The sequence below is a fragment of the Primulina huaijiensis genome, chromosome 6 (assembly GCF_012295235.1).
Source record: "Primulina huaijiensis isolate GDHJ02 chromosome 6, ASM1229523v2, whole genome shotgun sequence".
Taxonomy (NCBI): domain Eukaryota; kingdom Viridiplantae; phylum Streptophyta; class Magnoliopsida; order Lamiales; family Gesneriaceae; genus Primulina; species Primulina huaijiensis.
The window spans coordinates 19,278,956-19,292,365 of record NC_133311.1 but is presented as its reverse complement, the minus strand read 5'-3'; the positions used below and the strand labels follow the sequence as shown (position 1 = coordinate 19,292,365).

At 34.4% G+C, this 13,410-nt stretch overlaps 2 protein-coding genes across 3 annotated transcripts; one reads left to right on the top strand and one right to left on the bottom strand.

Annotated features, from left to right (window-relative positions):
- Window positions 1-1,170: 1,170 nt before the first annotated feature.
- Window positions 1,171-4,110, bottom strand: LOC140977984 (replication factor C subunit 2). The gene is made up of 7 exons (XM_073442689.1): window positions 3,876-4,110; window positions 3,262-3,368; window positions 3,060-3,161; window positions 2,635-2,830; window positions 1,875-2,003; window positions 1,597-1,791; window positions 1,171-1,515 (listed from the first exon to the last, which is right to left on the bottom strand). Exons 1-7 carry the CDS (start codon window positions 4,029-4,031, stop codon window positions 1,405-1,407), a joined length of 996 nt encoding a protein of 331 aa, XP_073298790.1. The 5' UTR covers window positions 4,032-4,110; the 3' UTR covers window positions 1,171-1,404.
- A 2,135-nt stretch (window positions 4,111-6,245) lies between these two features.
- LOC140977983 (phytyl ester synthase 1, chloroplastic-like) lies at window positions 6,246-13,052 on the top strand. Of its 2 annotated transcripts, none has more exons than XM_073442686.1 (13): window positions 6,246-7,125; window positions 7,461-7,512; window positions 7,841-7,896; window positions 8,034-8,192; window positions 8,276-8,380; window positions 9,581-9,687; window positions 9,955-10,076; window positions 10,274-10,382; window positions 11,330-11,460; window positions 11,628-11,997; window positions 12,098-12,211; window positions 12,352-12,443; window positions 12,522-13,052. In XM_073442686.1, the coding sequence occupies exons 1-13, from the start codon at window positions 6,705-6,707 to the stop codon at window positions 12,820-12,822; spliced, it is 2,139 nt and encodes a 712-aa protein (XP_073298787.1). In that variant the 5' UTR covers window positions 6,246-6,704; the 3' UTR covers window positions 12,823-13,052. The 2 variants fall into 2 exon arrangements, with proteins under 2 accessions (XP_073298787.1, XP_073298788.1); XM_073442687.1 differs by lacking the exon at window positions 6,246-7,125 and adding an exon at window positions 7,132-7,305.
- Window positions 13,053-13,410: the final 358 nt, after the last annotated feature.

Genomic DNA, 13,410 nt, shown 5'->3' with positions numbered 1-13,410 from the left:
TGGATGAGAAAATAAACATAAATGAAGAAATTTCAACGAAATTCCAGATAAAATACAATTGTTATGAGAATTTCAAATTTCGTTATCAGATAAAGTTGAAAATTACACGATGAATAGATGTTGAATATTAAAACGATGCTATCATGAAATATGTGATCAACAAGTGTAGGGGAAGAAGATAAGATTGATGTAACTCAAAGTTTATTTGAGCTAAATCAAGCATTAGCAAGACAAAATTGTAAAGACTTTTAACTTACGAACTCCTTTAATTATCAAATCAAATATGTTAAAAAGGTATTCAACAAAATATTGAATGCCATGTGACATTAAACAAAATAATATAAAATTGCGACGATGTCAGGTAAATTGTTAGATAATTTTTTTTAATGAAAAATGACTAAAATTGTCAGAAAATTGAAAAATATTATATTACTACTTATATTCAATAATATAGAAAACTAAAAACGTAAAGAAATAAATATGCACAATCAAAATAATATTGTAATTTTCCAAACAAAGATTAATTCCCGGTAGCTCAGATATTTGCGTTCAAAATATATCAAATGCCAGTAAAATAATAGTAATAAGTTTAATTATTTGAACCCCTTGCTAGCAAGACAATCCTGAATTCTAATACCAAGGCTTAAATTATATCAATGGCTTCACATTTGACAAAAAAAAAAAACTCGATAAAAAGGATTTCAAATTACTTCCACTCGCAAAGAATTTAAAATCAAGTAAAATGATTGAGATTCTAAATTAAAATAAATGGGGGAAATTTTTCAAGCCTTGCTGCCAATTCATCATTTCAAATCCAGTAGGAATTTCAAATGTTTTAAATTTCATAATTTAATAACTGTAAAATTTAAACTCCTTTAATTACTATTTTTATCATCACCGCGGATTTCAAATTCATGATGGATCGAATAATTTGAAACTTGATCAGATCCGTAAGCCCAAACTTTGAGTGATCTTGGGTTCAAAATCTATTAGGAATACCCTTTCCCCTACATTGCTCTAGAAAATCAGAACTTTCTCATCCAAATGCAGCCATGAATCCACACAGTAGTTGGACCAAAATGTCACAAATTTCACTGCCACAGCACAACGTTTGTATGCTGCAGGCAGCAGGCACGCAGCACAGTTTCAAGATAAACTTCCATAGAATGATGTTGGAAAAGCACTCACACTTGGTTCTGTTTGAATTAGATAGGTCAATTAATCATCACTAGAGACCACAAACGGTGCCTACTTGAATTAAAGCGCACCAGAATTGAATGAAAATATGCATACAGGACCACGACTCACAACATTAAACATCTTAGTACTGAGGCAACAATGATGCGAATCTATGGTGCATGTGTAAACTCAAGTTTCGAACATACAGAATGGGGAAATGTCTATCTAAGCTGCTCTGGCAGTTTCACGTACAAGTGAGAGCTTAGCAAGTAAACCACACATCTGAAGATATGAACCAACTCCATCGCAGATTCTCATGTGAGCAAATCCAGTTTCCTTAAAAAACAGAAGAGGGTTTGAGTAAATTGACAGCAGATAATATGGAAAAGGGGAGATTGAGATTCTTTGGTTATTTACTTTCATGAATTCCAACTTTAGATACTCTGCCATATCATAGTTCTTTACGATACGGAAAAGGGTAGTGATTATGTCAGTTGGAGAATAGCCCAAATCATAGAGCAGCTTTAAACCAGCACATGCATCATCGAATTTCCCCTCGAGTACATGACGTACCATGTTCTTTACATGCAAAGGATGTGGTTGATCACAAACCTGGAAGTCAACAAAAAAAGCAGTTATTACATGCACATTTGAAGGTTAATGCTCAAATCACGTTGATCCTGAAGCTTCATGACCTTGAAAACATTTTCTTGATTGACAAAACAAAATCCACTGTTTGTGGCTTGCAAGTTATTTAATGCCTGCCTCATATCACCGTCAGCGGTGAAGATGATGGCTTCAAGACCTTCTGGAACATAGGGTACCTAAATCAATAAACAGGGTGTTAGAGAAAGGGTAAAACCATTTTATACAAAAACTTGGGAAATACTATTGGTGCCACAAATTGGAAGATAAATTATCAGGCAAAGAAAAGAAAAACAGTCAATTAATGGTTAGAATAAACAACTTCAAATGCAAATATCTGCAATATAAGTTACATCAGAGTCAGAGAGAAGCTAGCTAGCAACTTTTAACCTGTGGCTACATCACCGTAGCGTAGACCTAAGAGGAAGGAATAAGCTTTGTCATTCAGGAGGCTTTAAAGAGTGTCATATAGAAGTAGGAAATGAGATGCATCAAGGCAATATGAAAGTGTACAGGTAGGCTGAAATAAATACATAACATTCTAAAGCTGAACATACAGTCAATAACTGACTGCGAATGTAGGGTGACCTAGACTATGAGTGAAAGCAATATACCAACGGTCCACATAGAGTGCTTCTGCAGTTATAGCATGAGTGAGCTTCTCATATGCAACAAAAAACACTCTATCTGGAATTTAGTTATTTTTCCCAGTTAATTCCTAGAAAATGAGCTTCATAGGTCATTAGAGAATAAAAACACCAGAACCTGGATATCATTCAACTGGAGGCGTAACAAGATTAGTATGTATACCTTTTCTGCAGCAACCACCACCATCAGACGACTGAGGATCTCTTGATCAGATAATCTAGCAAATCGAACAAGAGCACATCTACTCTGAATAGGCTCTATAATCTTTGAAGATGTGTTGCAAGCAAGCCCAAAACGAGTTGAATTCGAATATATTTCCATTGTCCTCCTCAAAGCTTGTTGAGCGCCAGATGTCATGCTAGTTTACATCAAATATATTAAAAGGATACAAAAAAACCAACTTAGACACAAAGTTCAAATTGTACCACAATTACTAATCCAAAATGCAACATATTCAGTAGGGTGGGGAGTTAATAATTCAAACTACAACCTAAACACTAAATAACACAGACAAGGCACGTATAGAATTGACATAAAGATGCCTTCTTTTATTTCATTGACATATAAAACAGAAACTGCAAACTCACCTGTCAGCTTCATCCAAAATTATTATTTTGTGTCTCCCAGGGGGCAATGTAACCTTCTTCTGGGCAAACATCTTTATTTTATTTCTCACCACATCAATCCCTCTGGATGATAAAGAGTAGCATAACAAGAACTTGAGTGCTTGACAAAAGAAACCAAACAAATTCAAACTATTGAATTAAACTAAACAAAAACTTTCACTACCGGTCATCAGATGCATTTAGCTCTAAAACCGCCTCTCTATAATTTGGTCCTAGAAGTTCATGTGCAAGCGCCAACATACTAGTAGTTTTACCAGTTCCAGGAGGACCCTGCAGAAAGAAAAAGGTGTACTCACCAGTGCTCATGGAAGTAATAAATTAACCTAGGAAAGGAATTTTGTTTGTATATTCGTTGCCCTGTGACCCTTTCCATATACAATTTTGGACCATCAACCTTTTGCAACTTGATGTGAAATAATGAATTATTCTACAGTCATAGATGTATAAGTGTAAAGTGGCTAAAGATGATCATGATATCATTTGCGGGAACAATACTTATATAGTTGGAGGACGAAAAAGAGCCAATTAACACTGATTTTCAAATAAAACACTTCAACTTAGTTTTGTTAAAACAACGCTCCCAGGGTAAGAATACTGGAACATAAGGAACAAAATGAAAATCTACAGTACACAAACAATTTCCAAACCCTATTACAGCAACATCCCACATGCAATACAGTCAGAGTGGATGTTTCCAACAAAAGACGTGAAAAAATTCCTACTCGTGTTACAAAATTTGAACTGAATTTCAAGTTCAGAAGATATATCCCAACTCACAGCTAGAATGAGATTGGGCATGTTGCCATCACGCGCGATGACTTCGAGACGGGAGACGGCGTCCTCATTCCCGACTATATCCGCCACCTTGGATGGTCGATACTTCTCTATCCACGGCATTTCAGGGCCCGGGCCGGATGAAGATGACGACGCCATTAGCGATTCAGACACCGCAGAATAATCGAAACTGTAAAACCCTCGCAAGTGGAGGGAGCGGGAGTTTTTCCTACTTGTAATTTTACGGATACTTGAGGGCATATATGTTATTTTTCACTATGAAACCCTTTTTTTTTAATAATTTGAGAATTTTCAAGCTCTGAATATTTTAATTGTTCGAGGGGGCCGAGGTTCCTTGGATTTATTACAAATTTTATTTTTTTTTTTAATTTGATTATTATTAAATTTAGTTTTCTTCAAGTTTGAAAACAATGAATTTTTATGATTTATGTATTAAAGTTTGATTTTTCAAATTTTTATTTTGTATTACACGCTTTGATTTCTTGATATATTATATATTTTTTAGCTTAATTGGCCGCATCAGGAGCGCATTTATTTGATTTTTCGATTATATAACATTTAAAGGTTAATGTCATACTCCATTGGTAAAAAATAAATAAAAAATGAGATATATATTTACAAAATTAACGCTAATATCCCAGATACTAATTTTAATTTTCTAATTTTGTACAAATTACAACACCAACTCATCGACCTTCTACCCATCATCTTCAAAATTCATAACAAATTATCTATTCAAAACAATATGTTGAAAACCTTTTTCAGATGCGAGATTTTATCTTTTTGATCGATTGAGCACTTTTCGGTGCTAGATCGATTTGAACAATTTCAAGAATATGAGAAAACGTTGGGGTATTTTTTTTAGAGTGAGTCTCATGTGAGACCGTCTCACGGATCCTAATCTGTGAGACGGGTCAGCTCTACCTATATTCACAACAAAAAGTAATACTCTGAGCATAAAAAGTAATACTTTTTATGGATGATCCAAATAAAAGATCTGTCTCACAAATACGACCTGTGAGACCGTCTCACTCAAGTTTTTTTTCTTTTTTTTAAACCTGGGTCAACTATTTTTTTAAGAAAATGAATTGAGGAGGTCATTTTCTTAAAAAAAAAAGAATTGACCGAGGTCATTTAACTAATTTTCCCAAAAAACGTTTGAGTTTTTATTATTTATAAAAGCCAATGTGCGTTGATGATTATAATTTGTTGCGTAAAAATCTTGAATAAGTATTGAGAATTATAATTAGTTGTGATCTTGAGAAAATCTTGAATGAGTGTTGAGATAATGACAACTCAAATGTTGATGGTAAGATTTTTGTTTGCAGTTGATCTTGAACTGCATTTTATAGATATAAGCAAAGAGATAAGTTTATATGTTGGACCATTTTGAACAAAATGATTGATTGTTATCCAAACACGTATTTATTTTTTTTAATAGGATTTTGTTAATCATATCATTTATAGTTACAACTATATAAATAAGTTTTTTAAGTTGAAATATCAAATGAATTAGCTATGTTATCAATCGAGAAAAATAATAGTCGACGATCTTAATTATTCAAACATAGCTGATATTTTCATGACTAAAATAACGAGATGAGTAATGTTTAAGCAATTAGTCGACAGACCAAGTCTCGAGTTTGGAAAAACCCACCCCCGAATCGCACCCGACGCCATCCCTAATTATATACACTACATTATTATACTCATACACATATATTAACTAAATTTGGTATCATGATCCATCTTTTTATCCAATGTCAAAATTACTCTTATTGATTAAATAAGTTCTGCTTTCGAAATAATTTATGTTAACCAAATTATAAAATCATTGAATTTTTTTTTTAATTAGGCTCTACTTATAATTTAGAAATTTTGTTTAATGTTTTCACATTTAATAGTGTACTTTACTTTTTGTTGTTTTTATTTTTTTAGATATAATGTGTTTTTATTAAGAAAAAAATTTCATATTTCAATTATCAATTTTGTGTATAATTTTTTATTTTTTAAAAAACAGTTAATTCGATTACTGATCAAAATAATCGATTTTAATTCGGTCAATTCAGTTTTAACGAGAAATCACGTTCGATTCAATTAACCTAAAAAATTAAATTAATTCGATTCGATCGGTAATCAAATGAACCGAATGCTGATCTCCAATTATTATTACAAAGAGTACAACAAACTCACACAGAAAAAGGAGGTGAGATTAATCCCATTCACCCTTTTTCATCATCTATTGTTTACATCGAATTTTATAATAAAACAGAAATTATTTTTTATTATAACGTGTGTGATATTAAATAGATAGATTTACATTGCAGCATGCTGCAGTAGCATAATATCTTACTATTGAGCATCTGAATCTGCATAGTGATCACAGAGTTTTAACTCTTTTTGTTTTGAAGATTACAGTGTGTTAACTTTTGCACGAATCACATCGCAATATTTTGACCATTTTGTCTATTATTCATGAAATCTACACATCCACCAGCATGTATTATAGTGATGGGTTTTTGTTCTTTTCCACTGAATTGTGGCGCGATCTTATGGATTATTTTTCGTTATTTTTTATTTTTCTTGTAAGAACTCACACCATTCACGCATATTCCACATTCTGTGGCCGTAATCTTGTAACGTTATTTTACTTATTTACAAGAAAATTTACCATTTATTTTTTTCCCCAATTCAGCACAAAAGAATACAAAATAGGAATGCAAGTAATCAGTCACCGTAAAAGACCATCTTTCATTAGGCCATTCTTTTGAAACTTTCGTGAATAGTCGAGGGGTTGAAGAAGCAGCTTCCATGGCTTCGGCTGTTAAAACTTTTGGGATATCTCATCATTTCACTTTGAATATAGGGAAACCTGTTTTTACTAGATTTCATGTACAGTCTGTAGGTAGCCGCGATTCATCTGTTGTATCTCATGATTCTGTTAAAGTAAACGGAGCACCTTCTGCTGTGGAGAATGGAAGAAAAAGGGATTTGGTGGATTTTGGGAAGGAGAATAGAAGTTCATCTATCTGGGAGCAGAAAAACGAGAAGGATTTTGAAGAGGAAAAGCTAGAGGTTTTGTGGGATGATGGATATGGAACTCAAACCGTGAACGATTATCTTGATCATGCTAAAGAAATAATTAATCCTGATGGTGGGCCACCTAGGTGGTTTACTCCAATTTCATGCGGCCCTCATTTGAGAAATTCGCCTGTACTTCTGTTCTTGCCCGGTAAATAATTGATGCTTATCCAAACAACCGAGAAAGACCTTGCCAGGGTGAATCCATCAACGGACATCTGCTTTCTTAGATATATTTGTGAAAAATGCAATATCCCAAAAAAACATATTTAATTGTCCACCTCATCCAGAATCCTGGATCCCCCAATGCCTGTAGAGGGTGACGCAACAGGTCATGGGGGTGTTTACCCTGATTCACATCTTCCTTGGTCCGCCAAATATTTATCATTTCTTAATTTTTGTTTGACTAATGAGTTACTATATGATAATTGCTAGTGCTTTAATAATAGGGAAGGCGTGTGCTTAACTTTAAGCTTGCTGATGCAGGAATGGATGGACTCGGACTCGGCCTTACTCTGCATCATAAGTCTCTTGGAAAGTAAGTCAGTGATAGAGTTGACACTTGTCTTGCGCGTGGTATTGTCCATAAATCGTACAGAAGTTAATAGTTTGGCGGTGTGTTTAAAGATATGAAATGGACACCCCCAACTCTATGGATTCTTTGAACCAAACAGTTTTTACACGTTCTTGTGCAGCAATTAAAATGAGTAAATCAGAAGACTTTAGTTTGATGGCATGGATTAAGATTCTCTTTATGAGCCTGAACTGTATGATGGTGCTAGATACCTGTCTGATTGTCTTACTGCTTAATTAGCTGTATCGTGTTTCATCGTCAATTGTAATGTGATGTTTTTCTTTGGTCCCAGGGTATTTGATGTTCGGTGCATGCATATCCCAGTCCATGACCGTACGCCATTTGTAGGTCGTAACTTGTTACCGCTTTACTTTTACAATGTATTGTTTGCCTGTGTTTCATTGATATTGGGAATTCGTGCTTATTTTTAAAGCATAGATTTTACATTGATTAATACGAGTGAGTTTTATTCTATAAATTTCCAGAGTTGGTGGAATGGGTTGAAGAAACTGTCAGGGTTGAACACTATTTATCCCCCAAAAAGCCTATTTATCTAGTTGGAGATTCTTTTGGTGGGTGCTTGGCTCTCGCAGTGGCAGCACGTAATCCGAAAATTGACCTCTTAGTCGTGTTAGCTAATCCAGGTAAGTTTACGACACAGGCAATACAGTTGTTCTTGGTTTCTTACATGAGCTGAATGACTTTACTGATAATTCATTTTTTTCAGCAACTTCATTTGGCAGGTCACAACTGCAGCCTTTGTTTCCAATATTGGAAGCTTTACCTAATGAACTGCATATCACAGTTCCTTATCTCCTAAGCTTTGTGATGGGTATGCACGCACTCTGCATTCACAGTTTTGGTTGGGTTGTTCGATCTCGAAATATTATATTTATTTAAAACATGAAATCTGTGATTAGCTTTAAACATTAAGGTTTCGCGATAAATTTCAATTTCACATATATTCTAGTGTATTTATTTAGAGAACTAAGTCCTTAAACTTCAAATTTACTTATTACATGCTTATATAATATTTTATGTTAATTCAGATGAATTTTAGGTTCATCTAATAATATTGTAATTTGTAATAGATTATACAATGTGTTATCATGTGTAAAAAATTAAGGTGTGAATTCAAAATTTGATATATTATTTCATTGTTAACGATAAAATTAATCGAAATCTATTGATTTGAAATGCATCTATCCAAACGCAACCTAAAATATACATTTCATGAATCAGTCACGGCATCGAAATGAAATCGTTAGTCTTTGAGCACAACTGCACAAGTACTGCTATATTCATTTTTTATCCACATATATTTTTAATTATTATCTCCTAGCATGCTCATAAATAATAAATGATATGTATTTAACTTTTTTACCGTCGTGTATGGTCATGTTCCATTTCTAGCAGTGATTTTAATAATTATTACTTATATGGACCTTTTCGATTCCTATATGTTAAATGTTCACAAAGTTTTTGGGAGTTGTATATATGATTATTGACTTGGACAATTGAGCTGGCTTTTTGGATGAAGTTAGGTCAAAGTCACGATCGTAACATGATATCAAAGCTCAGACCACAGTTATGTGTTAGACTATCTTTATGAACCACCCACTAATGTCTTATAAACTCCACGCTCTAATTGTGCAATATTCTTGTACTTGAGAGATATGTTAAATGTCTCACATCGGATTAATTACAAGTTCAAGAATATTTAGGAAATGGTGTTGGGAGTTCATTTTCATTTCTGTTAGGTCCTATACCAAAATCAAGGATAAGAAATTGTCCTGGCTTGTGATTTTTGTCTGAACCAAAATCAGCCAGTGTAATGCCTGACTTGTTAGTAGTCTTTGTGTTTCTAAGCTTCTGGTATGTTGCAACTTAATGTACAACCTCACCTTTACGTCTTGGCTTTGGAGATCGTTGCTTTGCCTATTCTTTTACCCATTACTTTTGGTTCTTCGCTGTTACTGTTGTCAAGCCTTCTGAGTAACTTGTTCAGCAAAATATTTTCTGCTCACTCCAGGTGATCCATTGAAGATGGCTGCAGTAAATATTAATACGATGCTACCTCCGGCACAATATTTTGAACAACTTTCTGGCAACCTTACTGCAATGCTTCCACGCCTTTCTGTAAGAACATTCTCGCATTGCCTACATTTATTGTCTTTGATCTTTTTTCTCAGTCACATGGATTTTTTATCCTCCGACACTGAATTAAAAAAAGAAACATATTTGTGACCCGGACTAGTCCAAAAATAAAACACCTGAAACAAAATTTATACATGTTACATAACATTATGTATCTCTCTTGGTTCAACAATTTTGTGAGGGATGAAATCATGCACGGTCAATGCTCGTGAAAAAGTGATCTATCTTTTTAAATTTGAATATGCACAGGGCTTGGCGGATATAATACCTAAAGCAACTCTACTTTGGAAATGGAAGCTGCTCAAAACTGCTGCTGCTTATGCCAATTCTCGCCTTCATGCTATTAGAGCTGAAGTACTTGTTATCACTAGGTTTCTTCTCTACCTTTAATTCATTCAGAATATAGTGCAATTTGGACTTTATTGATATATAATATAAAGTAATAAGGGTTAGACAAAAGTCACTGCTCCATTTATTTTACATTTTCATCAGTCTGCTCTTGATGTGTGAGTCAAGATGCAAAACCATGATTTAAATTTGTGATCGTGATGATGCATTTGGATCTCAGTGGCAAAGATAATATGCTTCCCAGTGGAGACGAAGCTCGGAGGCTTTTAAGCTCAATACAAAATTGCAAAATAAAATACTTCAGAGACAACGGGCATACCATATTATTGGTAGGTGAGAATTTCGCCCCTGTTTCTTTCAGAAATGCATGTGAGTGTTCTGAAATCTCTAACGAAACATTTTGCTTTAAGAAATGTAGAGAATACATTTTCTTACGAGAAATAATTTTTTATATATGCTTAGCGAAATCGGTGCTTTTTGATACACCTAGGACTTGGATTCTGTATCAACCAATGGATCATGACACATTGTTTCGACTAGCAATGGCTTCCACTTTCATTATTTCATTATTTCCATATCCCTCTCCTATGTTCTCAGCTACTCATGAAATGAAACTGAATTCTCATTTTTAAGTTCGATCTAACAAGGTTCATGGGAAGGGTGGGCTAGTGATAGAGAATCAACTCCAAATCACAATGCCAGCAGATGGAAATGCCTACTTTTCTTTACTCCAGCACTCCTTATAGTAATGGGATTTTAGGCTAGCCACAGGTAGTAGGAATTAATTTGAGGTATAGACACTCCCCATGGAGGTACTAGAAAAGGTAGTAGTTCAAGAACTTCGGAAAAACCACAGAACTCTTCCTAAAATCATGGAGTTTAAAGGAAGCCTTCGCCAAATCAATACTACCTAAAATTTTCAAATAATGTGCAGTATCTGCCTTTTTTTAGGGCAAAAACTTGATTAGCTGCAAGAAAGTACACACATGTGCAAAATTATGTGAAGTTGAATTTGTTGATCTAAAATGTGCTAAAAAGTGCTTCATATCATCCTGTTCATACCATCATTTGCTTGATTTTAATAAGAATAGTTCGTAATTTATAATTTTTTTTTTGTAGTTTTAAATCATCCCATAGATTTATTTTATGCAAAACACTTGTCAAGATCCTGTGATAAAAAACACGGTCGGATGCAGAAACACTTGCTGTGATGTGATTATTCTACAACTGTGTATGCCACAGTGGTATTGATCCATTGCAATTTGTATCGATGCAGGAGGATGGCATTAATTTATTGACTATTATAAAAGCTACTTGCACCTACCGTCGATCAAGAAAACATGACTATGTGATGGATTTTCTCCCTCCCAGTATGTCTGAGTTTAAGCGAACACTTGTGGAAAATAGGTAATTGGACATAGTTCTTTGCCCTTTAATGTTTTCTTGGTATTTAACATTCGGTCTAGTTCTTGGTTGTTGAAACAAATTCCCAATTAAATAACATTAGAGTTTCATACTTCATTTGTTTTTTTAGATGTTTTCTAGTGGCTTATATCAAGCGCAACTTAATACAGATGGCTACGTAATTATACTGGCCCTGTATTATTATCAACCATGGAAGATGGAAAGATAGTGAGAGGCCTATCCGGAGTTCCAGATGAAGGTCCAGTCTTGTTAGTTGGTTATCACATGCTTATGGGGCTGGAACTCATCCCATTGGTCGAAGAGTTTCTGCGGGAGAAAAAGATAATGGTTCGTGGCATAGCACACCCTGCGTTGTTTTCGCATCTTATTGAAGGTGAAAACAAGGAATTTTCTTTCATCGATAATCTTAGAGTATATGGTGCATTGCCTGTAAGTCCAAGCAGCCTTTTCAAGTTGTTCTCGACAAAATCTCACGTGCTACTTTATCCTGGTGGTGCTCGCGAGGCTCTACACCGTAAGGTTTGCCATTTTTCTTTCTAAACCAATTACCTTTTTCTTTCCTTTCTTGCGAGAAATGGGAAAGTAATTTGATATGTATTTGAGCCCTAAATTTATACAGGGTGAAGAATATAAATTGTTTTGGCCTGACCAGCCCGAGTTTGTTAGGATGGCTGCAAGATTTGGAGCCACAATTGTACCTTTTGGAGTAGTTGGAGAAGATGACATAGCAAAGGTAATGTTTTATACATAAGATCAATCAAACTTACATTCTTAATGTGCTTCAGTTTGATGATAAGCTGAATGTCTCTAAATCAATATGCAACTCCTGATGTTTATAGACGCCCTTACATTCTTATTTCTTCAAATTGGTAGTTAGTGTTGGACTACGATGACTTGATGAAGATCCCTTTCTTGAGTGACCAAATAAGAAGAGATAACGAAAGATCTAAATCGTTTAACGTGAGGTAACATATGCATACTGTATACCAGACACTTCTTACATCTCGATACATGCTCAAAGCATTTTTTTATTCACCTGGAAGGGCTGGGATGAAAGGTGAGGTTGCAAATCAAGCTTTATATATTCCTGGACTTCTTCCCAAAGTTCCAGGACGATTGTACTACTTGTTTGGGAAGCCGATTCATACAAAGGGAATGAAAGACATGTTGAAGGACAAAGAAAGAGCCAGAGAACTGTATTTGCAGATAAAATCTGAAGTCGAAGCCAACATATCGTATCTGCTGGAAAAGAGAAAGGAAGATCCTTACAGGGGTATACTCGACAGGACCGTGTATCGATCCCTGTATGCATCTATGGATCAGGTTCCTGCTTTTGAGCCATGAATGGAACCTTAATCATTAGTTTCTCTGGTTTAGTATTTAATTACAGTGGCGTCTTAAGAATAAGTTCAATGACATGTAGAACCTCCTATTGCCATGATCCTCGTGCATGGAGGCCATCAAATGCAACGACATATTCAAGATTGTCGATCCAGGGATAAAATTTAGTATGTTTGCAATAAAACTTTTGCTTTCAGAAAATATTACACATTAAATTTGAACTTTTACTTTCACACACGTGTTGATAAGAAATCCAATCATTTTTTTCTTGCTGAAAATTGAACATCCAGTGAGCAAATGGTTTACTTAACTGCAGCTTACAACCATTTGGTTCTTGAGGTCGGCTGAAAAATCAAAACATATGGTCAATTTGAAATTTTTGGCAAAATTTTATTTTTTTTAAAAAAAGGTTGTTTCTTACCGAGTAATTATTATGAAGACTTAAATGGGTCAAATGTGTACTTACAATTGGGCCCAATCTGTTTTGAAATCTAACATATTTTGTTATTCATTTATTTAGAAAAATCAAAGAAAAGCATTCTCATCATCTAAACATATTAGTGTTCTAGTGTATGTGTTACGTGTTTGTAT

Coding starts and splice junctions, on each gene's coding strand:
- LOC140977984 (XM_073442689.1), bottom strand. CDS start 4,031: ATGGCGTCGTCATCTTCATCCGGCCCGGGCCCTGAAATGCCGTGGATA. Junction 2,831..3,059: donor ATTTTGGATGAAGCTGACAG/GTGAGTTTGCAG, acceptor GATGTAAACTAG/CATGACATCTGGCGCTCAAC. Junction 2,004..2,634: donor TGGTGGTTGCTGCAGAAAAG/GTATACATACTA, acceptor TTATTGATTTAG/GTACCCTATGTTCCAGAAGG.
- LOC140977983 (XM_073442686.1), top strand. CDS start 6,705: ATGGCTTCGGCTGTTAAAACTTTTGGGATATCTCATCATTTCACTTTG. Junction 7,126..7,460: donor TGTACTTCTGTTCTTGCCCG/GTAAATAATTGA, acceptor TTGCTGATGCAG/GAATGGATGGACTCGGACTC. Junction 7,513..7,840: donor CATCATAAGTCTCTTGGAAA/GTAAGTCAGTGA, acceptor CTTTGGTCCCAG/GGTATTTGATGTTCGGTGCA.